At 38.5% G+C, this 25,265-nt stretch overlaps 2 protein-coding genes across 2 annotated transcripts in view; one reads left to right on the top strand and one right to left on the bottom strand.

The window, feature by feature from the left end:
• Positions 1-175: 175 nt before the first annotated feature.
• On the bottom strand, positions 176-17,855 carry si:dkey-262k9.2 (uncharacterized). The gene is made up of 8 exons (XM_057350451.1): positions 17,826-17,855; positions 9,220-9,271; positions 8,625-8,663; positions 8,281-8,313; positions 7,479-7,565; positions 7,308-7,373; positions 6,702-6,744; positions 176-2,935 (listed from the first exon to the last, which is right to left on the bottom strand). Exons 2-8 carry the CDS (start codon positions 9,260-9,262, stop codon positions 2,890-2,892), a joined length of 357 nt encoding a protein of 118 aa, XP_057206434.1. The 5' UTR covers positions 9,263-9,271; positions 17,826-17,855; the 3' UTR covers positions 176-2,889.
• LOC130564401 (IgGFc-binding protein) overlaps positions 9,284-25,265 on the top strand; it is a 33,895-nt gene continuing 17,913 nt past the window's right edge. The window contains exon 1 of the mRNA XM_057350449.1: positions 9,284-15,415. Within this exon, the coding sequence (XP_057206432.1) occupies positions 15,391-15,415 (25 nt within the window). The 5' untranslated portion in view covers positions 9,284-15,390. The remainder of the gene's footprint in view (positions 15,416-25,265) is intronic.

A 25,265-nucleotide genomic window follows, 5' to 3' on the forward strand; every position in this document is an offset into this window, starting at 1 on the left:
GCATGTCTTACATGATGAGCTTCAAGGCTGTCGACAACGGAAAATGGGTATTTGCTGCTGTCAGGAAAAAACTATCAAGATGATCTCTGTGAGATTTTCCATTAGCATTTCTAGGTTGACCACAAGAAGTTTGTACAAAACCTGAGGCCAAATAATTCAATATAAGTACACTTGGTGAGAACAATAACACATATTTATTTGAAAGCAGATCTTACAAAATATTTACAGCAACAGGCTTCCATTGTTAAACTTCAATAGAAATCACACGAAGGTTCATTAGTTGACAATTAAAACAAACCCAGGTGTACAAATTGTAGTTTCTACTTTAAGTTCTATTCTCTCAAAACATTATCAAACAGCTGGTCGAAGGTGGTGCTTTCTCCACATTATAACTTCTAGTGCTACAAAGGTGTACATGTTCTAATATGTATATGCATATATGTGTATTAAAACATTTATTTTAAGTCATACATACAACCTCCAACTTGTCATAAAACAACTTTACATACATTATACCTGCTTGCTGATGGAATACCTTTTATAACACAAAAGAAAACAGCTTCCATTGTTAAGAAATACAATAGATTGTCTGATGATTTCCCCTTTAAAGACTTGTGGAAACAACCTTCACAAGGAACATACTGTCTACATCTAAATCTCTCTGGCCATCACTGTTTTCCCTCGATACTCATTTAAAGATCAGCGGTTTCACAGATTGCAAGAACTATTGAGAGAAACAGTAAGCAACTTGATGAGTTTCAAGATTATATTACACTGCCGATTTATTTCTTAAATGATCTTTAATGGAAAATATTAAACACATATTTTTAAAATTAGGCTTACACATTTTTTTTATTCCAAAAGAAATTAATCTCAGAAATGAATCAAGCTTAACGTTGTTTAATATACAAAACTCTTTAATATAAAAAAATGAAGGGAAGGTAAAAACGATGTGAATCTGGCTTTCAAATGGACTCAAAGAAGTTTATATATCGGACTCAAAGTTTATATATATATTCCAGTTATCTGAAATGCTGTCGTCTGTGGACACTTTGCAAACGACGTGCCAGAACAGTTACAGTATATTGCAAATCTCGATTAATATTACACACTAACGCTTTTATATACACCCACACGCATCAAAGTAACAAGCTCAAGCTGTCTGATGCAAACAAGATTAGATTTAAATAAGAAACCAGCAAGCACACGACGCTTGATTAAGAAACCGCAAATTCAGCTGCTGGAAAGGTGGAAAAACAGTCAAAGATACGTTTTGGCCCCAAATCAGCTCGCAATATGAGACTATCAGCAACCTGGGGAATCACTTCAAACTTCATTTTTGTAATATATATTTTTAATTATAAATCAGATTAATTCACATACAGTTCTGTAATTTATAGAGTCATATTTCTTTATTAATATTTCTGTAGAAATGTATTAGGGTACGCAAATACTGTCTAAGTGTTGCCTATAGTGACACGTGACAAAGAGTTGTGATAACAGTCAATTTATAAACCACAATTAAATTCGCATTCGTATGTTAATTACGTTTAAACTTTTAAAAGAAAGTCTTTGAGCTGACCAACTCACAGTTTTGATAAATGGGGTGTTAAAAACACGAGGCTGGTGTAAAACACGGCTGTGATTAGGGCATATTTTAAAACCCCATGAAAACTGGGTATCATGGTGGTCATTTTATTCCCTGGCCTATGGTCATGTCAGGTTTTCAAAGAGTAGCCCCGAGGTATAACAGTTAAGTATCCCTCGCAAGGCACGGTAAGGAAAGGCAATAGTCAAAAAGACGACGTTAAAAGTGCTTGTGTATATTCAAGATAAAGAGCCGAGGCGTCGATTGATTTCCATTTTAGTCTATAACGGGAAAGAAAACAACATCACGGAGGGGAAGAAAGAGCGGGATAAGTACAGTAAATAGTCTGCTATAGTGTCTTTAGATATTTCTTTCCATTTGTGGCCTAAATGACACATGGGTGTCCTGGGTCTGTCTGTATCTCCCCCGATCCACCCGCCCATTGGATCCTCTCCATCCGTATTAAAGCCAGCAGTATATATAAAACATTAATCTGCTACCCAGCATCCCAGAGCTATTTACAATCTGCAGTACTGTAGAGGGTTGGACGCTCGGTAAAGGAGGAAAAAAGAAAACAACATCATTATTCAAAGCGGTCGATTAATTCAGCGCTTCACAAGTGGCTGTTCGGGAGCGTTTTCCTACTCCATGGGCTCTTTCTCTCCTTTGACAAGGCACGCAGAGACACAGACCAGCTTTACCTTTTAACGCTTTGAATGTGTCACCTTAAATGCACAAGGACACGTAATCCCAGAGTACTTTAGGGGAAAAGAAGGAGAGTGTTTGCTCAAAACTGCAGTGTGTATTTCTGATGATGGAGTTGCAAATGTTTCTCGAACACACCTCCTCGTCTGCCATTGGTCGACAGACGGATGACGCTGTGTCGGGCTGCTCAAACAAACGCAGCACTGTTTTGACTCTAAATGAACCTGTGAATGGCCTACTTGTTGAATGCACACTTTAAGGGGAAAGTAGTTTTTAAACATTGAAAAAAGAACACACTTCACCTTTAAGGAAGCATTTACAATGTCTTGCACTTCATCCAATTAAAGAAAAATACAAAGTACGTCTGGTAGGAGAAACCCGGGTCCAACGAGTTGCGTAACAGAGTCCGCGTACACAAAACTGTACATCGTATATTTGAGGATTTAAAGAATTGATAGAAAGTTCATGTTGGCAACATACAGTGATCCATTGCTGGCTTTATAGACTCTGCTACATATTTTTAAATGAGAAAACACGTGCTTGCCGCATGTCCCTGAAAGATCCAGTGTGGAGAGGAAATAAACAGGCACTGATGGTTAAACAGCAGCTTTCTGTCCTTGCTCCGCTGGCATGGAGTAAACCCTGGAGAGAGAGGGAGAGAGAGAGAGAGAGAGAGAGAGAGAGAGATGAGTACAGTCAATAGCTCACTGTGGCAACTTTGTTTACATCATTTTTACCTTTCTGTTTAAAGAGAAACTAAAAACAAAAATAAGCAAACAGAAATGACTGAGTCCACCTTTAAGGGTCCGGTGTATGAAATTTAGCGGCATCTAGCGGTGAGGTTGCAAACTGCAACCAGCGACTCACTCCACCCCTCCCTTTCGAAGCACTACGGTATCTGATACAGCACTAAGATGTCGTCATGTTTTCGCTTCTTTGTCAAAGGGGATAACGTATTTATGAAACGCGCTCTGTAGAGCAGTTTGTCCGTTTAGGGCCACTGTAGAAACAACATGGCGAATTCCATGCAAGGGGACCCGCGGTGTAAGTAGAGAGAAATAGCTCATTCTAAGGTCATAAAAACATGAAAAGGTCTTTATGCACCTCATGTATATTATATTGCATTTCTGTCAATAGATCCTCCAAAAAGTGACACACTGGTCCTTTAAAGAAATCTCAAGATTTTAAAGACGACATAAGCATTTTTTCTCATGTTAGTAAATGTTGTATATGTGTGTGTGTTAGTTAAGAGCTTTTGAACGAGTCTTTTTTGCAGCTCAGTTAAACACTCTTTCTACACTTGTGAGACGTTACATTGTATTTTTTCGCTTGAAAAAACAAGATTCCTTGTGATATGACCCCTTCAAACAGGTCAGACACACCAAGCTAAACATCTACACGGACCCGTTGCGACAGCAGCAACAATGCAGGTGCAAATTTACAGAGCCTGGCTGATTTTAGGGTCAGTTACGGGTCATAATGTACACAAGGCGATATATCTGCATATATGTGAAAAGAGCTTAAGTCTGACTTTGATTCTGAATAGAGGGACATTCATCACAGGGTTCAGAAGCCGGGTGAATGGAGCTCTTTGTGATGACATAATCAAGCTGTTTAAACACACGTGTTCTCTTCAGGTAAGCACGCGCTAATTTGCCTCCGTGATGAATTCGTTTGCAGTTTGCATGTCTCATGAACCCCAGGGTCGGGTGTTTAAAGTGTCCTGCGAGTCATTTCGCTTTTATTCATTTTAGCGAGTGTGCATGTTCAGAAAGGCTCTGTGGTGATCCACAGGGCCCGTGGTTGCCGTGTGATTAAGCCCCCTTTCAGCCGACCCATCACTCAACGGCGGGAAAAAAACGCCCTGGCTCAGCTCACCGCATTCCCCCGAGGTAACCCGTAATCCCGCTGAAGAATTAACCTCAATAAAGAAAGAGAAAGAAAAGGAGACTGAAAACAGAGAATCTTTAAGCGTACTTTGTGGAGGCAGGTGTCACACAAACCTCGCTCTCGCATATCGCCGCGCTCAGCAACTCGCCAAAACTGATTACTTTGCAAAACAGGCGAGCATAACAGCCAAATTCAGTTTCACAAGCTATCAGAGCCACAAAACGGGAATGTGAGGCCTGAGAGAGAGCACAATGCTGTTCTTAGCAATTTTTTTGTTTTATCTTTAAATGCACTGGAGAGTTGAGTACTAGAAGAGGGAAATGAAGTTTAAAAGGGAAATTTCGCTTAAGGCTGCAGTGCGCTGTCTCTAGGCCTGATATTGGAATTGCAAAAATGATGTTTGCGCAACGCTCTTCCAAACACTGCATGTCTTTCATTGGTCGGGAAACAGATGACCACACCCCAAACTCGGCTCATCGGCTGAGCCAGTGTTGCTGTGTTATGAGCAATATTTAATTAGTGACAAAATGTGTGGACTGTAGAATACAAAATATTAAAGGAACAGTTCACCCAAAAATGAAAATTTTGTCATCATTTACTCACCCTCAAGTTGTTCCGAACCTGTATAAATGTCTTTGTTCTGATGAACACGGAGAAAGATATTTGGAAGAATGCTTGTTACCAAACAGTTCTTGGCCACCATTGACTACCATAGAAGGAAAAATTGCTTCATATATTTCTTTGTTCTGTTGAACACAAAAGAAGATGTTTTGAAGAATGTAGGAAAGCAAACCATTCTGTGGCACTTTTGACTACCATTGTCATTTTTCCTACTATGGGAGTCAATGGTGGCCATGACCTGTTTGGTTACAAACATTCTTCCAAATTTGTTTCTCTGTGTTCATCAGAACAAGATTTGGAACAACGTAGAGTAAATGACAGAATTTTTATTTTTGGGTGAACTGTTCCTTTAGGGCACACTACAGATTTAAGCAAGGTTTATATTTCCTGAAACTCCAACAAAAACATAAGCACAGTGCTACTCAGTCTTCGCATACAGACGTGCGCGTGTGCATGAACATCGAAGTGACTCCTCATGTGGTTTATGACACGGGTTAAGATATTCCGGTACAGACGTGTTGAATGTGACTATCTGTTTGTCACAAGAACACCAATTCGTACTAACATGCACCATAAATTGCAACACCTTTTTTCCACCTTCGTTCTCTCTCCCAAGCAAACACACAAACTGGTTTGGGCAGTTTTCTGCCTGACTGTTTCTGTCCGATAGCATCAGGAAAAACTCTCACGCCAAGGTCGTGGGTTCGATCCCACATACCTAGAAACAAATGTATAGGATAATGTAATGTAAGTCGCTTTGGATAAAATGCATAAATGTAAATGTAAAAAGGCTGTGTGTTTGTTTTTTTACACTATTTTTACCACACATCTGCACTCTCTCAACTTTCCCAGCTAGTTTACAGTAGCAGGTTAAATCTTGTTTGCGTTAGCCATCGCTTGACTTGTTTTCTATGTTTCTCCCTTTGGGTTTCTCATACGTGTTGCTAACAGCTCAGGACGTGAGTGACGTTTCACAGATACCTGGAAGGAGTTATCAACACACATGCACCAACCTGCTCCTAATGTTGGCCTAACCCTTCTACATGGCTGCCCTCCATTGTCTCATCTCTGCTGAGTCGTCTAATGTTTAGTGGGTTACCAGGGATTCGCAGAACTGTTACCTACCTGACTGGTCGGACCACCCCAAAAGTCGATGGGTGGAGCGCAAAAACCACCTTGTTAAAATTAAGTACTCATGTCACTCAACATTTCAGGCATCAAAGCTCTGATGAAGAGGTACAATATGTAAACTGAGGACAGACGCTGAATTTTTAGCAGTTTTCCAGTGAAGGCTGCCAAATCCCTCTTGAGCAGAGGACAACGCTGTGTTCACCCAAATTTCAGGGATCGTAAATGATTTCTGGTTCAACACCATACCTGAATGATTTGTAGGCTGTATAAACACGTTTCAGTCAGATGCATTGAATGTTTATAACGTTTTCCAATACACACAGCCTTGGAAAAATTTAAGAGACCATTTCAAAGTTATGTTTGTTTTTCTGAATTTACTATGTGTTTAGGTAAAATGATCATTTGAGTTTTATTCTGTAAACTACTAACAATATTTCTCCCAAATTTCAAATAGAAGTATTGTTTCTATTTGCACTTATTTGCAAAAAATGAAATCTGGAGAAACAGGTCAAAATAACGGAAAAGATGCTCTGTATTTTTCAGACCTCAAATACCGCAAAGAAAACAAGTTCATATTCACTTTAATATTTGTACATACATTTAGGAAACGTTAAAAAATATATTTTTATTTGATAACCCCCCGATTTTATCACAGTTGTGTCTGCTGTCAGTCTTTCACATTACTGTTGGAAACTCTTAATTTTTTCCACGGTTGTATGTTTGTCTGAAGCACGTGCTACTTCAAATTGCTCACAAACAAACTTACCCCTGTTCCCGACTCCGCAAATAGCGCCTGAAGAGAATAATACCTGTAAAAAAAGAGAGGGATATTAAGAGAGACGTGAATCTTATTCGATTTTTTCATGCTCCACAAAGCTACCGGAGTGGCCATTGTGACATCAGCGGAACTTTTTCTATCAAATAAACCAGGGCGTCGCACACCCATCTGGTTGGCTGACAAGACTTTGGCCCGCAGGTGTGTGCCGTCACTCACTGCACACCTGGGAGATATGCTGCCAGATTCAGCGCTTGTAAAATAAACATCGCTATCAAACTGACATTTCGCAATACAAATCTTTTTGATATTATATTAGGCTACGTCTTGTGCTCCGGAAACCTTATGACTATTAGAATGATAACATGTTCCCAGCTGTGCAAGCTGCACACATTTTGGTCTTTAATAGCTCAGTGCCATATACAGTATATTGACAAAAACAAATATATGACACTTAATGTACAGTCATATTTATCAGACATGTTTTACAATACCTTTTCACAGAGTATTCATTTATTGTATTTGTGAGTGTTCTGAGTCTACCTCTTTGAAAATACATAAAATAAGAATGAAATAAGCAGAATTACAGTAACTTACCTCCAACTGCAACTACGGCCAACGCTACAACGCTTGCAGCAGCTATGACGATGACCATTGTCCAATCTAAAAAACGAATGAATAAAACATCAGATATCGTCGTTAGACAACACATCACAAAATTTAGTGATGAAAATTTCAAAACAATAAAGCACTAAAAGGCTTTTGAACCTGCGACAGTTTCGTCTCCTGCTCCTTGAGACTTATCTAATGTGGTATTGTCACCAGGCAGGCTTCTTGTCTTATCTTGTGTCATTTCTGGTGAAAAGAAACGCAAGCAGAGGATATAAACGGTGAAATGTATGGTAAAGGATCCACATCGTCCACACCAAATGAAATTCCAAAAATCATTACAAAAACAGGAAGCCCCGTTCTAAATGAATGCCATTAGTCGAGGTTGCCTCGGCAGATTTTTTTCTTTGTTAAGAGTTAAGAGCCTTTCATTGAGAGTGTGAATATCTCAGGACACATATTACAGTGATGTCTGTCACTAAGTAGTGCAATTTATGTGAGGTATCCCTTTAAGAGCATTTTTAAATTAAGCGTTGACAGGAAATGATGCAGGTTTGAACCAGTTCTGTATGAGGTTTTCGCACCGACAGCCAGAAATCATAATTCAAATCGTGATCATACTGGAGAGCTTCACTATCCTCCGGACCAGCGCCCACCCCTCTCATAACAGCCTCTGGCCAGAACTGGTCAGCACGGCTTGCTTTAACAGCCGAGTAATTCTATCAGAGTGCAATCATTCCACTGATGAAGACGGACAGATCCTCGCAGGGGAGGGCTGAATGAGACTGCCAGCGTCCATTAAGGGGACGGACAGGGGTGTGGATGGAGCCCGGGCTATCAGCCTTGCTCTGCGGGGACAGGCTAATTGATTGCTTTCAGGAATTAATGTGGCGCATGAACTGGTCAGGTCTTACAGTAACAACGCGTCTTCACGTCAGGCGTGTGGCTGCTGAATACCCACCTTCCACATCATCGGCCTCCTCATCCCCAAAATCTGGGTTATGGAAATGGAAGACAAACAAATAAAATGCAAACTGTTAGAATACGTACAGTATCATGCGTCACTTAATCAGTAACATTTATTTTGGTATTCATAGATAATATTTCATTTTAAATCATGTTACAGACACGTGACTCTATTAAAGACAAGTCCAGGTCATATTTCGCCCCAAAACAGATCTGGGGAGCTTTATGTCAAATGATCTGGTCCTAAAATGTAAAAATCCCCTTTTGAATTTTAGGGGAAATTTTAACCTGAATATGTTTTTTTTGTACAATTCAGACAAATGTTTATTCAGGGCCCACCTCCAGAAGTAGTTCCTTCTGTGTCTTCTGACGTTGCAGCTGTTCATTAGAACAAGAAAAACGATTACAGCTTGCATGAACATACTGTAAACATTTAAAACAAGGCTAACATTTAAAGAACATGAATATACAGTATGAATATATTGTATAATGGAAAGCATCATGTGTCTAATAGTGTCTAATAGCGAATCGACACACTGTAAAAAATGATTTGTTGTTTTGTTGTTTCAACTTAAAAAAATAAGTTCACTTAATGAATTTGTTGCAAACTCGATGTGTTGACTAATATTTTTAAGTTGAACTAACTTAAAATTTTAAGGCAACCAGGTAACTTGTTTTTTTAAGTTGAAACAACAAAAAACAACAAATCATTTTTTACAGTGCACCGTTTGATGACAAATCTAGCAGCTGTACAAAACACACTTTGAAAACTGCTGAATAAGTTATCGAGATTCACAAGCTGTCACTGAAACAGATACCGCAGAGAAACGTGAAGAGATAGATGGAGTCAAAATAAACATCAGAACAGAAAGGAGAAGAACTTTCAGATGAAAGTACAGCAGAATACCACAAATGCAGCTCAAATTAAACCTACCGGCACAGCGAAGAATCAAAAACAATAAGAGTATACGCAGCATCTTCGAATTCTAGGAAGAAGAGAGAGAACAAACGTTAATCTACATATTAGAAAAGTGCTGGATTTTTGCAAAAGCTTTTTACAGCTCTGATGAATTATATGTAGAGATTGGTGCAATAAATGGAATCATATATTTTTTTCTTTTCCATCCACCTTATCGTTATGTACCTGCTAACACTTTACAATAGGGTTTCATTCATAGTTAATGCATTAGTTTACATGAATGAACTATTGTGTTACTGTTAATACAAATACAATGCTTCACTGTGCAAAAACAAATGTGTTTTAATAAATGTAATTAAATTAGATTTGTATTTAGCAAATGCTCCTTAGTGTACAAGTTACCATTTATGTTAAACATTAAAAGACAGCTTTATTTCTGGAACACAACGGATTACAATTATTCATCACAGCATGCCATGAGTAAAAATACATGCAAATGTAAATAGGAATAGATATGGTTTTGTATAAACGTTCCAGTTCCCCAAACAGGCTGTCGTTTTCTGACTGGAGCTATATCACAGCTCATGGTTTGTCCACATTGCGGTTTGGTCTGCGCTCGTGAATGTAGCTTTTTGCCCAAGCAGTTAGGCATGCACACTCAATAGGAAACTAAATGCTGAATGCCATGAGGTTTTCTGTGGCTCGGGCAGACCAGACATGCTTCTGCGATTTTGAACAGTGTGCAAACATTGTGCAAACGCTGTTATGGGTAGTGTCTGGTCCCTCAAAGGTTGTAAGATTTTGTGGATTTTAGTCCGTCTGTCGACGGTGTTGATTTTTCCGACACAGGAAAAAACAAATTCCTCTGTCAAACCATGCGTTTTCAAACTCCAGAAGGTTTCAAGGAAAAAAGTTAAAGCAAAAACGGTAAAAGTCTACTGAACATTATTATAGTTTCATTACTAATAAAGTGTTGATCTCTTTTTTCCTTCATGCCTAGTTTTCAGATTTGTTTATATTTGTATCTTTAGTGAGTTTTTCTCGCTGTAGTTCCTTTTTTCGCACTAAAAGTGAAAGTTGCTTAAGTACATATACAGTACATTTGAATCGAATTTGAATCCAACAAATGTAGCCAATTGTTTTAATTTAGAAACGATACGTTTTCTTTATAATATCACATTTACCATTTATCTGACGAAGTTCAAATGTTTCTCTATACATAAAAATTATAGAAGCATATTCAGAAAGGGGGTCCCTCGCAAGAGGTTCATCTTTTTGGGGGATCCCTGGCATCATAAAGTTTGAAAACCCCTGTATCAGATGACTTTAAAGCTGCAATTCATAACATAAAATTGCAGGTTACTTTACGTTTTTGTGTTTGCATGGGTTGAAGTCAAATGACGACTGCGGTTTCCTATGAAATCAAACTCGACAGTTCAAATTATAAATCATTATTATATGCTTACCGTTGTAAATCAGGATAAGATAAGGAGACAGTGATATTTATGTACTTAACCAAAAAAAGTTACAGATTGCTGGTTATTATTTGAAGAACAAATATGATTATTTTTTTATTTTTTTGCTAGGAGACAAGAAGCCAGATAATCTTTTACCCCACAGTTCCCGTAACAGTAAGAAAATGATTCATTTCAACCGTTATTTATGAACCCCACACCTTAATGATTCAACAGCCTCCCTTGTCAAAACATCTGACATGCTGCCAAACGACTCGACTCCTGCCCCTTCCATTCATCAATAAATCCCAAAGACAAATGCGAGGAAACCTGCTTTTTCGCCTATTCTGTTTCTTCTTGCAAAATTTTACTACTGTATTTTTCCCAGAAAAGCCTGATGGTCATAAAGCAGGCAGATGTTTTACACGCACAGATGGCCAAAGTGAACCTTCACTTAACAATAATGTCCCTTATAACAATAATGCCTATTTGTTTTTGTTTCCACTTTGGACAAGGAAATGGGAAGTATTCCGGGAATTACCTTTTCCTGAGTTCCAGCTAAATGTTCAAATATAGCACATGGTGTGGTCATACAATTAAACAGTTGTTGTGGTGCCCAAATTCCCTTTTTTTTTTTTACACGGCAATCCCGCAAGCCCCCCCGCTCTCCATCCATATATTGTTAATAATGCCCATTGTGTTGGAGCCCCACTTCCAGGTGCTTACATGTTGTGTGATGTCACAAAGGGAACTTCACACTACACAGGAAACTGTTACACACCTGCTATATCCATTCACATTCTATTACGCTAATTGCATGGGCACTCCAAATAGATTTCCAATGCAAAGACCTCATGGGAACCGAGCGCTGTATGTAGGTGGCGTCTTGGGGTGTGTATATGATTATTGGTGTGAGAAACAGGTAATAGGTGTGAGAAATAGATGAAATGAGTAATGCTTTTGATACAAGCTACAATGTTTGCTGTAAATACCTGAAACTATAACGTCAGAAAGGTTGCTGTGATCCTGAAAGGTCTATATTTGTTAGTCTAATTTAGTAAATCATCATATCTGGCAGCCTAGAACACTTGCAATGTCTTTACATGACAGAAGATGCGTTGGAAAATGGAATAAAAGAAACAAAGTGAAGCATCATGCTACACAGTCATCGAAATGATTTAATTGGACAAAAGAAAAACAGGCCTGCTTCATAAAATGACAGAGATTATCGTAGTTTAGCCATAATCCTAATTTGAGATTTCCATGCTCATTTCAGGCCGTCACGGCGAGAGAGATCCTCTCAAGTCTGGTTTTTCGAGCGAGCACAATCGAAGCTTGTAAAAAATGTGACAGCGAATCTCCCATGAACAGTAACCTACAGCCGCCTGAAACACCCTCCCCTATAATTCCAGTTTGGCGTGCCGGTCTGCCTGGAAGAAATAATAAGATGAACCAATTTGGAAATATTTATCAGCGCAGTCCTAAACCGGCGAGTTGACAGTTCTCCTGAAGCTCGCACAATTGGCTAATATATTCTCGTGTATTTGAATTCAAATTGAATTTGGTCTATTCTTTGGATTTTGCACTTGTTTTCTGCCACCTAATTTGTGCGCTATCATTTAGACACGCGACGCTGCCAGAGAGGCCTGACGCTACCCTGCAGCAGACCACAGATGAAAAATCACTTTCATAACTCTTGAAATCATAAACCAACAGGACGGAAGCTCTCGAAATACATAGGTTCCTTTATCGTTTCATTCTTTCTATTGCCTCTGTTGAGTTTTCATTTCATATTTAGCCACGAACGATAAAAAAAGTGTAGGGAATATACATGTGCTGATAAACACACAGTACTATTCAAAGTTTGGACGCATCTGATTAAATTTATGTTTCTTTTGATCTGTTCGAGCTCAGCTCTTATGCTGAAATGCTGTTTTAAATAAAGTAAATAAATAAATTCCATACAGTACATTCTTCAAAACAATTAGGCATGTTAGACAGAAAAGAAGACAAACAGCTTACTCTGTTCTTAGGAAAATGAATCTTGTCTGATTGTTTACTTAGTCATAGAGTCATAAACTGTCGATGTCTCAAGCAAATCTAGGCCAGGTTCACTAACAACTCCCTGTTGAATCAGTAAGTCTGGCAGTAACGTCAGCACAAAAAGTTCTTACAAAGACTACAGTATTAGGGAAATTGTTCAAAAACTATGCTTCTTTTCTCTTAAACTTGCACATATTGAAACAAAAGTGTTTGCATTCAACTCCAAACACGGACACGTGTTAAAGTTCATGGTGTTAGTCATTATCTCATGAACGCTGTAATTTTTTCACAGCACATATTGTTTCTCTGTTCCTTGTGGTATCGTGTCACAAAGCAAACTCATTTTTGCTGCACGCATTGTTCTTTATTTCACACTTCCATAATTGCTTTGTGACATCTGCGTCTGACATACTGCATCTCAAGACAGATTCTAAACATAACTAAGAGAAAAATCTCCTGATGTACCGTACGTCATTGCAATCACCACGCGTGAACCGCCGACCTCACCTCCACATGTTGAGCTGTGTGATTTTGTTCCCATTTGGCCTGCGAGTGAAAGACGGGCACAACAGTTCAAGGATAATCTATACAAAACAAACAAACCCTTTTAACAGTTGTGACTGCTCCTTGAAAGGCGAAGGTTACGTTATGGGGAAACAGGAAGCAGAAATCCTGTTTTGGTTGTACTTCCTTTAAACAGTACTTTATTACATGAGCAAGTTACTATATTTACATTTATGCATTTGGCAGATGCTGTAATCCACAATGCCTTGCAATGCATTCAGGTTTTATGTTTTATCCTTATACATGTGCCATTGGGATCGAAGCCATTTGCTCAGTACTTTTTTAGATGATGTTGGAATAGTTGCGATTCAGCAATGACATGGCAATGACGGCAGACAGCACCTACAATAGTGAAAACATCAAACATTCATCAAAGCGCAAAGGAATAAAGACGAATCCATGTAAACGCAGAAAAGCACAACCCCAGAAGCACGCCTAACCACAGCAACCAACCACATGACAATAATATAATAATGGTCTGGTTATGATCACACGAGGTTTGTGTCGCACGTTGTTTGCTGATGGAGAAACTGAGTGACAATGCACACTTACGTACTGTAAAAAAGTCAAAAGGATCTAAATAATTGATGGGTCAGAAACCTGCTGAGAGACGCTTTCAAGCCCATATAGGGGAAATTCTGCAGACCAACTCAGACTCAGACAGTGACATATGTTGTGGTTTGACATTTCATGCAACTGTGACGTTATTTAGGTCCGCTGAACAGACCTCAAAACCCTTCAAACTGAACTGAAAGCGTTCGAATAGCATGTTTGCCAACGTCAGGGGGAACAAATGTTCTTTAGTGTGAGCGACACAAACATATTGCATAATCTTCCATCAATATTTGAAAGTTAAGGTGATTGAGCAAACAGCCAGACAAACTTTGGTCTACTCAGTCTCGTAAAACCGTCTCTGATATAACTGAGGTTAAAGTAGGTTTGCCTACAATCTAAAAAATGCTGGGTTGTTTTAACTCATGGCTAGGAAACATTTGGGTGAATTTAACCGTATGTTTCAATTAAGATAGAAAATATATATATTTGACAAAACACTGCATTGAAACAGTCCACCATAAGTTGATTTCAACCCAACCGTGAACTGAAAAAACAGGACTGTACCGCAGGTTATATCCACACTACAGAGGCACACTGTTGCCTCTCCACAAATAAACCAGCACATTTGGAGGATGAAGAAGATACTGTTCCAGATACAGTATGTCTTATAAAGGAGTTTTGAGTCAGAAAACTGCCTAAGCATCAAGCCATGCATTACTGTAACATATCAAAACAACAATAAAACAAAGTTTTATCAGATCTTGGCCAAACTAACTCACCACTTCCTTGCAGGACTTGCTGCTCTGAATATACAGTACAGGAAGCAGATCTGACACGCAGCGTATCTTACTACACCCGGCTTTCTTTGCGCGTTTTTCGCGCTGCGTCACGTCAATGCGTAGAAATCCTCCGCGCGCAACACTATGTTTGCACGTATTGTGTTTTTAACAATAATATAATATCATGACCATTAACAACCGTAGTCTTTTAAAGGGTGTACACAAATGCGCAGAAGTGATTTTTCCCCGCTGTAAAGTTTTGAGTTGCATCTTCCCTGACGCGTGAAAAGCGAGGGTGTGAAACGAATCTTGTGTGAAGCGAAACTTGTCAGCCACACGGTCTTTGATATGAAAAGACTAAGTTTAACGCATCAAAGTTTGGAAACCAAACGTGAGTGTGGCGACACCATGCAGGTATTACGTGTCGTTTCCTTCTCGTCCTTTAACCTGAATTGACTCAACTGTCAAAACGCACCTAATTGTTCTGTTTTATGGCAATTATTTCCTATGTATTTTCTGTAAAGCTGTTTCGCAACAATGCAAAATTATAAAAATACATATTTGAACGGAACTTGAATTATACAATTATACGTGCCAACTGCGTCACGCAGTATTGTACCTGACAGCGCATCTCTCGAAGGTGTCAGACGTGTGTCTGAAGTGTGCTAGAAAGTTCACAATATAGTATCGGCTTTTTTAACTTTCGTATAACTAACCAAGCACCCAGCCTGCAGTAGAATCAAGGTCTATGAAAATGTACAGGGACGCAGGGACTGTAACCAAAAAAAAGGATGCAGCTTGTGCAGAGTTGGAGAAGTAAGCCAATAAGTTCCTTTGTTATATAATGTAGTAAAAAGACAGTTATGCATAACATGGGAGAATATTTTTAAAGTTGCTGATACCTGCATGTTTAACATCTTTTGCGGGGACAAGCTCTGTTTACAATTACAAGCCACTAGTAACTTAAAACAAAGTTATTTTTGGATGCATATGTTATGTAGCAGTTTTTTTAAAGCACACAGATGAGTTTGCAGTACAAACATGTCAAGCAAAATATGGTTTGTGGTGTCAACAAATACTTCTACTTCATTTAGTCTGTATTGCCTAGATGAACAAATTGAACTCAATTCAATCACATTCTTAAGATGACCTAAATGTTTAACTTCAAAGAAATGGAGAAAAGTCTTACTTTCAAGACGTCCACGCTTCTGGTGCTTTAGAAAAACCACTGAAGAAAAAAATCCGTCTCAGCAAAGTTCAGACCGCTGCGAGAGATGTTGCTGACATGCGTTTATGACCGTGTCTACTCGTACATGAGCTCCTTTGTCAACCTTGGTAGAATGGGAACTTCCTGGCTGTCTTAACCTCAGTGCGCTTTTGACAGGGCCGTGATGTGAATGTCTCATTGGCTGACGTTCCACATGAAACTTGACTCCTGCAAGTTTTACCTATGCTGGTAGGTGTGGATGTGTACAGAGTGTGTCATTGAAATGTATGTAGGGGCCTTTTGTGTTTCATATATATATACACAAGTTAACGTTCTGGCACTCCTTTGTGCATTTTCAGATGAATGATTTATACAGTATATAGAGTAGTTGTAAATCTCAATGAATTTCTGTTTCAGGAGTCTTGTAGTTTTGTATGAATTAGATGTTTGACAGAGATAAGGGCCTGGTCGGCCCCTCGGGTGCTGAGTATCGTGGGGAACATCATGATGAATTACTATCATTTGTCTTTTACCTTCCACATAATTTCAGAGGAACACTTCTCAATTCTTAAAAATCCGATTAGTAATAGAAATAAAAATGAAGAAGCCAGGAAGAAAATAGAGATGCTTTTTAAAAAAAGATCCTAACACTGTCTCCACAATCAGAAATCTGTCATTTTAATATGAAACATTTATATGTACTTGCGTTTTATTGTCCACATACTGCAAATGTCTCATTCGTGTCCGTCTCTGTTTTATTAAAAGAATTTTAGTAGAAACATCTGACATCCAAAAAGTCTTCCCTGTTTGAAAGAGCACCTTCTTAAAGGGATAGTTTACCCAAAAATCTAAAAAGTCTATCATGAATTACTCCACCTCAAGTTGTTCCGAACCTGTATAAATGTCTTTGTTCTGTTGAACACAAAGAAAGATATTTGGAAGAATGTTAGCAACTGAGATTTCTGGGGCACCATTGACAACATTGAGGGTGAGTAAATCACGATAGAATTTTCATTTTTGGGTGGACTATCACTTTAAGAATACAAGTCTACATCTAGTCGTGTACAGGACGTATCTTACAGAACGTGGAGACCTTTCAAAATGATCCAGCTATTTTAAAAACTGATTGAAGAGGAAGCCACATATTCGCACTGTGCAGAAGTGGCTGTCCTGTACGTATTGTTATACTTGTGCCTCTTTTTATAGATAACTATAAGATAACTTTATAGCATGATCTGCACTTCACTAAGCAATAGGCTGCCGGCCTAATTTAAACCAGACAGACTGCATTATCTCTGCTGAGGTTTTCTTACGACGTGCATGCCAGTAGTGTAAAAAAGGCAGAAGTTTCATTTCTGGAGTGTACTGTTCCTTTCAAATCATAGGAACAGCATTGCTTGATAAATAAAGATTCTCTTCTATCCCATTATACAGTATGTAAGAATCATGATCAATCGTTGAGCAACGTGCCTGCTTGTTCGCACTTCATGGCTTTTAACAAACAAGGTAAGGGATGAATCAATCACATATAATCCACCTGAAGTCAAGGAACAATTCTCCTGTCCTTCAAATCTGAAATCAAGCCTTGACTTGCCCAGCCAACTCCCATTAGCACATATGCATGGACACAATGGCTCGAACAAAATACTTTTGCAGAATCAGATCTGCTGTTGTCAATGGAATAAAATTACTGGCATATTAAAAAAGGGTGTCTGGCATTAAAAGGACATCTTGCCAATTAATAGAAATTCTCAGATTATTAAATCACCCTTATGGTGTTCTATAAACCAGTGTGATTTTTGTTTTTGAAAATGTGATGAATATCCCGACCACTACACTATTCATTGAAGTGAACGGGATCAAAGTAAAGTCCATGTCCATAAAATCCATTTCCAGAAAAGTAACACAAAAGGGTTATGCAATATTTTAAGAATTAAGTTTAAATTGTGGCTGAAAATCGCCATCGCTATATACTGTATATGAGGACGTATAATTTTTGAGGACAGGTCGTTTGCGCACCTGGTTCCTTGATGCCGTTATATTCTGTCCTCGCGAGTATCAGTCATGCATCTGACTCACTCGTGTTTCCCTCCCCAAATATGAGCCTCATCGAAGACCTGCAGGCAAAGGTGTTACTCCATAACTACCGAAAGTCTACGGTGCCAAAATAACACTTACCCAGAGGGCTTCACCTGGGCCTTTTCTAACGCACCGTTCAGCTGAAGTCAGCAAAGGTACTACTGGTTCTTCTGGCTTTCTTACAGGTGTTGAAAATCCAGGGCAGAAAACCAGTTATGGTAGGCCTGCACTTGTTTTGAAAGGTGGATTTATAAAAATCATTGTTATTTCTTCACTCCTGTACACATGACTTAAGCCTCGGTGAGTCACAGTTGATCTCATAAACTATTAGTTTGAAAAGGTACTTGGCACGGGCCGACGCGTCTAAGAAAGGCACACAAAGCCTCTAAGACATAAACACTAAGGAATGTTTTATTTATATTTCGATTCATGTGAGCTTACGACATTTGACAAGAGGAATCAAGTGGCTTTCTGGCAATGTTCTGCCAAAAAAATCTATATAAATATAACTTTTTTGTTGAAGGTCCAGTTTGTGTATAATTTTTTGGAGGATCTATTGATAGAAATGCAATATAATATACATTACTGTCTTCAAAGGTGTACAAAGACCTTACATAATGAAGCGTTATGTTTTTATGACCTTAGAATGAGTTATTTCGATCTACATACACCGTGGGTCCCCTTACATGGATTCACCATGTTGTTTCTACAGTGGCCCTAAGATGACAAACTGCTCTACAGAGCATGTTTCATAATTTGTTATCTCCTTCGGCAAAGAAGCAAAAACGTAACGGCATCTTAGTCCCGTGTCAGCCGCCGTAGTGCTCTGAATAGGAGGGGGAAGGTGTGGAGTGAGCCATTGGTTGCAATTCGCAACCTCACCGCTAGATGCCACTATTTCATATAGTGGATTTTTCAATCAAAATCTTAAAAAATGTATCTTTCTGTATGCTATACATTATTATTTCAGATGCTGATCCTTAAATGGATAGCTCACCCCCAAAAAAATGCTTTAAAGAATTTTGGTGAACCTTCTACCCCATTGACTGCCACTGTTTAGACCAAGAGAAATTTCTTAAAATAGCTTCTTTTGTGTTCCACAGAGTTATACACAGATTTTGAACCACGTGATGGTGAATAAATGATGACTGAAGGTTTATTTTTTCGCATGAACTAAACCACAAGAAATGCTTGACACGAGCACTTCAGTACTGTGACATTTCCTTTTGAAACAGGAAGTTAGAAAAAGACATGACATATTTAAGGGCTTGTCTCTTTCAAATAAACACGAACATTTAGTTTAGTTTACACTGTTAACGGTTGGTTTTAGGTGGAGATTCTAGGGAGCATTACACTTATTTGAATGAGATTTGGATAAGTCCCATACTGTACATCTAAGATGTGTCATCAGTACTTTTGCTCTGTTTTCCCAGAAGACAATTAACTGAGATGATGGCTCATAAGGACAATTACAGAGCTTGATGGTTTGTACAAATGTTTAAGTCATTGAACAGCTCATTTCCCTACTTCTTTTATAGGCTAAAATAAAGGCAAAAGTACAGCCGAGCTATTCTAAGAACAACACAATGTTTTTATAGAAATAAAAACTGTTTACAATCTATTGCCAGAACACCATTTTATTCAATAAGGGCAAAGGGGTGTTGTCTAGATACATCTTCGCTCCGCTGGCACAAACAGGAATTCGTTTGTGTGTTTGCCATATGAGCGTGAACGGGACGTGGGCAACTTGTTTCAAATTGCAATGTTTGCATCACAAGCATGTTCCACAACAAAATCGGCTTAGGACAAGTTGTACGTTCAAGCACAAAGAAGCATCACAGGGTCGATATCTTTGCAATCTGAGATGAAAACGGGTCACGGATTTCCATGATGCTTGAGTAAGCCTTAGGTGATCTGCTCAGGTAGATGCACTGACATTCAGAAATTAAATCACCTCATTACACAATTACTTCACGGTTAGAGACATGAGTATGAACAACAGCTCGAAGGGGTTTCAAGGGTGGTTCGAGGAGCAAAAAGGCTCATGCGAAAAAACGCACATACATTTGTTAGTAGTACTAATTAGTATGAAATTAATGCAGGCTGTTTCTTGTTAATAAGAATTTGTTTAAAACAAAAAAGGCCTATTGTTCTTCAAAATTGTTTGGGCTGTCATCATTTGTATATGAAAATGATCAGGCCAGTTTGTGCATATGGTATGGCTGGGGTTACAATACAAAAGGAAGCTGACTATAATCAGATGGTCCATACAACCTAAACCTCTATGATGTAACTTGCACAATGTAAAAGTTTCCATCCCTAAACAACTACGTAATATGAATTCCTTTTGATGTAACATATGCTTATCATCTGTGTCCCGTTGTGTGATGGATCTCTCTGGGACCACAGGACAATGCTGATTGGCTGATCGTGCCACAAGAATTCGTGCACAGCCCTGAGTTTTCCACTAACAATAGGTTACAACGTTTTGCCGCGGGCTGGTGATGCCAAAGGCAACAAACAGGGAAATTAAAGGTCCACGTCACAGTTATGAGCTCTCCAAACATCACGCACAAGTGAAACATCTACTTTAATGTAATGACATTTTTCTCCAGATTCATATTTTCCTTGCAGATTTAGAACGGATGTTAATGGAAATATATGTGTATGCTCTCTCTTGCCTCACACATAACAAGCTTTGGCTTCCCACAGCGTAATATACGATTTTGAGCAGAGGTTGCACCACACGTTTTATTAGATTGATCAAGATGTAGAACGTTCTGGAAGCACTTTATATGCAATCCAAGCAGGTGCATTGCAGTGACTGACTCTTCAATTCATTTAAGGCATTTCCCCCGACATCAGTATAGCCAAGTCATGATCTGCCAGGTGCTGCAGACCTGAACGCAGCTGTCAGGGTGCACGTGTAAATCACAGACAGAAGAGACAGACGCTTCTGTGATAAGAGCTTTGTTCTTGAAGGAATCTGCAGATCTATGGCACGAATCAGAATGACCCCCCTCATCTTTTAAACATGAATATCATTTATGAATTCCATCATCACATTAAAAATTCGCTTTGCGTATATCGTCTTATTTTAATATTCAATTTGCTGTTGTTTTTAAGAGAAAACTTGACATTGAGTGTGAGATGTGCGAGGGAATCAAGTTCTTCAGCAAGGTGCTACTGTGACCTGTGGCCTCAGTGGGAACTACATCACTAATGTAAAAGTTGGAATGGCCTAAGAAACACTTTTTAATAAGGTACAGCAAACATTATAATATAACGCATTATAGGTTTACACTTTATAATATGTTAACATAAGTTAATGCAGCAGGTGTTATCAACTACCAATGAATAAAACATTTTAACATTATATAGCTAGTAATGTTGGTAAATTCACAAATATACTATGGTTCATTGTAAGTTCATTATGCAGTAAATAATGATACAATATACAACTTTCAAACGTCAAATCAGTATTATAGCCTATGTATATATGTATATGCTATGTGTATAATTAATGTAAATAGTATGTGTTTGCAGCCATCTCTGTGGCTCCGCGACTAGACGGTTTGTGTTTCCACAATGCAGTTATCGGTATGAAAGGCAATGTCATCTATCTTAATTTGGCCAGCTTTGCAGCAGGCCATTCTGCTGCATGAGGTGGCAGGGCTTTTTTCTTTATTCATGCTATCCACAGCAAATTTGCAAATGCATTAATTGTGCCATATTGAGCTCATACATGGCATATTGCCAAATGAAACTGTGAGAGGAAGCAAGTATGGATGCCTTACAAGTTAATATTGATGACACTTTGCAGAGGAAGTTTAGCTGAGTTTTGGGCTATTTATATTCAGATGTGAGCTCTTGCAGGTTTCGGAAATGCATTCTTAATGCACAGTCATCACTGACTGACAAGTATTTAGATGAGCAGTTACATTCTGGCACTTGTTTGTGCACAGAGCAGCTCATTAAAGCAAGATGGTTTCACATTATCATCAATAGATGGCAGCATTGCACCACGACTTGTGCATTTTATTCGTCTTGACAACATTCAAAATTGTTTTTACATTTTAATGTCAATACAGCAACAGTAGACAAAATGTCAAAGAAAATAAATTAAAAACACAACTTTCACTAAAATTTGGGACTCTGATAAAATGGTACTATGTAGCACTAAAAAAGTGGTTCTTGGCTCGTAATCATAGGGGAACCACTCTAAGTGCTATGTAGAACCATATCTTGGTGCTTCAGTGGTTCTTTGGGATGACAGGTGCTAGCATACATAGAACCGCTGAAGAATCATAGCCTATAGGGGCTTGACAGGTTATTTATATGGAAATGGTGCTATATAGCACCTCAGTCATCCCAAACCACTGAAGCACCAAGATAGAGTGCTATATAGCACTAAAAGTGGTTCCCCTATGATTATGAGCAAAGAACCTTTGAGTGTAGGCAAAATATTAATAATCACTTTTTGAACCCATTCAAGAACCATGCAAGAAATGTCCTGATGATCGCCCCCCTTCAAAAAACAACGACAACAAAAAACACGAACACTCTCTTCTCTAGGTGCACTCGTCTGCGACCTGCCCGCTCTGTCGGGGGGCTGACGCATGCAAATTAAACTTATAACGGAGCAGCACATGCACAATACAGTCCTCAGATCAGGCCGTACATGTGGTCAGTTAGAAGGATGTCGGGAGTAGGCTCCCGTCTCGTTCAAAGTGGGCACAGAACAAGAATTCGTAGGGTCACGCGAGAATGCAGACCTCTAGTAGACAGTCCATTAAGCACACCACCCTTAATACAAGCCCATTCAGGTGGCATCAGACGTATTTGTACAGTAAAATATTAGTGATCAAGGCTTTAAAAAGAAGGCTTAAATATCTAAAACTGAGGTATGACATACCGCGAGAGCTTAATTGAAAGCATTCAGAATCGTCTCATCTCGCGGTACTTATATGATTGACATATGACGATTGACCTGCGCAGCGTCGCATAACACACGTTGAACACCCTTTTTGGACTCGAGGATAGAAAACCAAACGTATGTACGATTGTGTAATGGCGTCTTTTGCATCCATCAAGCGAACAAAAAATGGATTATAGCCTACTCCATCATCTGCCATTTTTATTACTAACGTCAGCGTGTAAACAATGCGTTTATACCTGGGGTATGTTTTCACGAAGTTTAACGTTCAACGTTATGTCAAACTTTAACCACTTAAATGGATTTTATTGCAGCTATAATTATTTGTGCTACCCGCTGACACATCTGACCACAGGTCTGATACTGCTTAAGTTTAATTTACCTTGATGACAGTTTCTTAAACCTTTAAGTAAACGTTTAACAGCCTATAAATACCAGGTAAAACTTCTGCCGCCATTGGATTAGTGATGTGTCGTTCATGAACGATTCGTTCTTTTTGAACGAATCTTTAAAATGACTCGGGAGTAACGAGTGTCTCAGCGAGTGATTCGTTCATTTTGTGTTGACCGCGCATCCTTTCGTTATTTTATACCGGAAAGAGAAATGATTAGTTCGTCTCTCGAGTCATCGGGTCCGAGCCCTTTTGTTCTTTTGTCAAATGGTAGCTCCGCAGGCAAACCTGCAGCCTGTACCGGAGTCTTCGAGTCCGAGTCTTTAACGTTACGTGACCACTTCCCGGATCATCAGTCAAATGCATGATGTACGTGTTATATGTTGTATTATAGGAAGAAATATTATAAAATGATCAAAAGATATGTGCAATAAGCATCTTCTCTAAAACGTACCGTTCTGTTCTTTTTTCTGTCAGTATATTAACAAATGTTTCATGTGTATTTCTGCATGTGTTTTTAATTTATCTTAATAACTAACTATTTTGCATAAGAACTGTGCTGGCAAAATATAAACATAAGCAACACTAGTAAAGTCAGTGTTTATGTCTAATGCATATATTACACAAGTGATCTCTTATTAAATAATTGCACATTTAAATGATTTCAATAGCCTATTATTGTATATTTTGCAAACTGCATGAGACTTTTTAGTAAAAAACAACAACCTGTAAACCTTATTGCATACCTGAGTGACCCAAAATTGTTAATGAATTATAAATAACTTTACAGAAATGCTGTCAGGAAATAATTAAATAACTGTTTCTCATAACTTGTCCCTAACTACAATATAAGTTATTTCTTATTATATATCTGATCAAAACTAGCATAAATAAACGTTATGGGGTAATTTGTCTATTAACGTGCAACATTAATTTAACTCTGCTCAGATGAACGAAATGACTCGAAAAAAGATTCGTTCATTTTGCTGAACGAGATTCAAACATCCGAATCGCAAAAATGACTCGAACTTCCCATCACTACATTGGATGTTTGTAGGATGGCTCACATGAGAAGCATTTTCCCTGTAGGCCTGTTGTTGCTTGATGCAGAAGTGAGAATCAAGCAAAAGACATGTGCACAAAAGTGGTAAGGTTGCTTTATATACAAATCTTGAGTTAAAACACTGGAAATCGGTTTAATGAGTGATGGTAAAAATGACAACAAATTGATTTTCATTATCCACTATTAAAGGGGTCATATGGCGCAACTACGTGTATTTCTGTGTCTTTGGTGTGTTATAAGTTGCCCATGCATGTATTAGACACGTAAAATTGCACAAATGAAAGTGTCGGAACAAAAGATGCATTCTATCTAAAAGCGAATGCTCACCCAGACCTTCCTGAAACGCCTCGTGTAACCACACCCCCACAAATCTACGTCAGTTCGTGGTATGATTTGACTAAGACCGCCCAAATGTATACGCAAGTAAGGTGTTTGCTTTGGAACCTGATGTTCCAAATATGGTAAGAGGCATTACATTTCCCTCACACGCTTGCAGTATTCCACCAATCACTACGCACTGGCTAACTGGCCAATCATAGCACACCTCGCTTTTCAGAGCCATGAGCTTTGTAAAAATTCTGTGCGTTTCAGAGAGGCGGGGCAAAGAGGAGATACAAACATGCACGGTATGCGGAAAATACAGAATTTTTTAACCTTAAATCATGTATACGCATTGCATTACATCTAAAACAAACGATAATATTCGTTTTAGCCGTGTCATATGACCTCTTTAACATAATGTAAAGTGTCAAATCTGTTGCATTATCATTGATATAAGTGTCCATTTTTAATGTCATTTAAATAGAGAAGGTCATTGTAGTTTTGTCAAGAATCGTTTCACATAGGGCCTTCCACTGCGAAGAGTTATAAAACTTAAAAGCTAAATTTCACTTTAGTCTGAGCAGCTTTCATAAAGTAGTGAATTCAGGTAAATTGTCTATGATTGTTGATTGAACTATATTGCATACATTTTAAAACATTATTTCCAGA

The sequence above is a fragment of the Triplophysa rosa genome, linkage group LG14 (genome assembly GCF_024868665.1).
Source record: "Triplophysa rosa linkage group LG14, Trosa_1v2, whole genome shotgun sequence".
Taxonomy (NCBI): Eukaryota; Metazoa; Chordata; class Actinopteri; order Cypriniformes; family Nemacheilidae; genus Triplophysa; species Triplophysa rosa.

Excerpts from the sequence above, each read along its gene's own strand:
- si:dkey-262k9.2 (XM_057350451.1), bottom strand. The coding sequence starts at position 9,262 with ATGCTGCGTATACTCTTATTGTTTTTGATTCTTCGCTGTGCCG. Across the intron at positions 8,664-9,219 it reads TTTGATTCTTCGCTGTGCCG|CTGCAACGTCAGAAGACACA; the intron begins GTAGGTTTAATT and ends TCTAATGAACAG. Across the intron at positions 7,374-7,478 it reads AGGAGACGAAACTGTCGCAG|ATTGGACAATGGTCATCGTC; the intron begins GTTCAAAAGCCT and ends TTCGTTTTTTAG.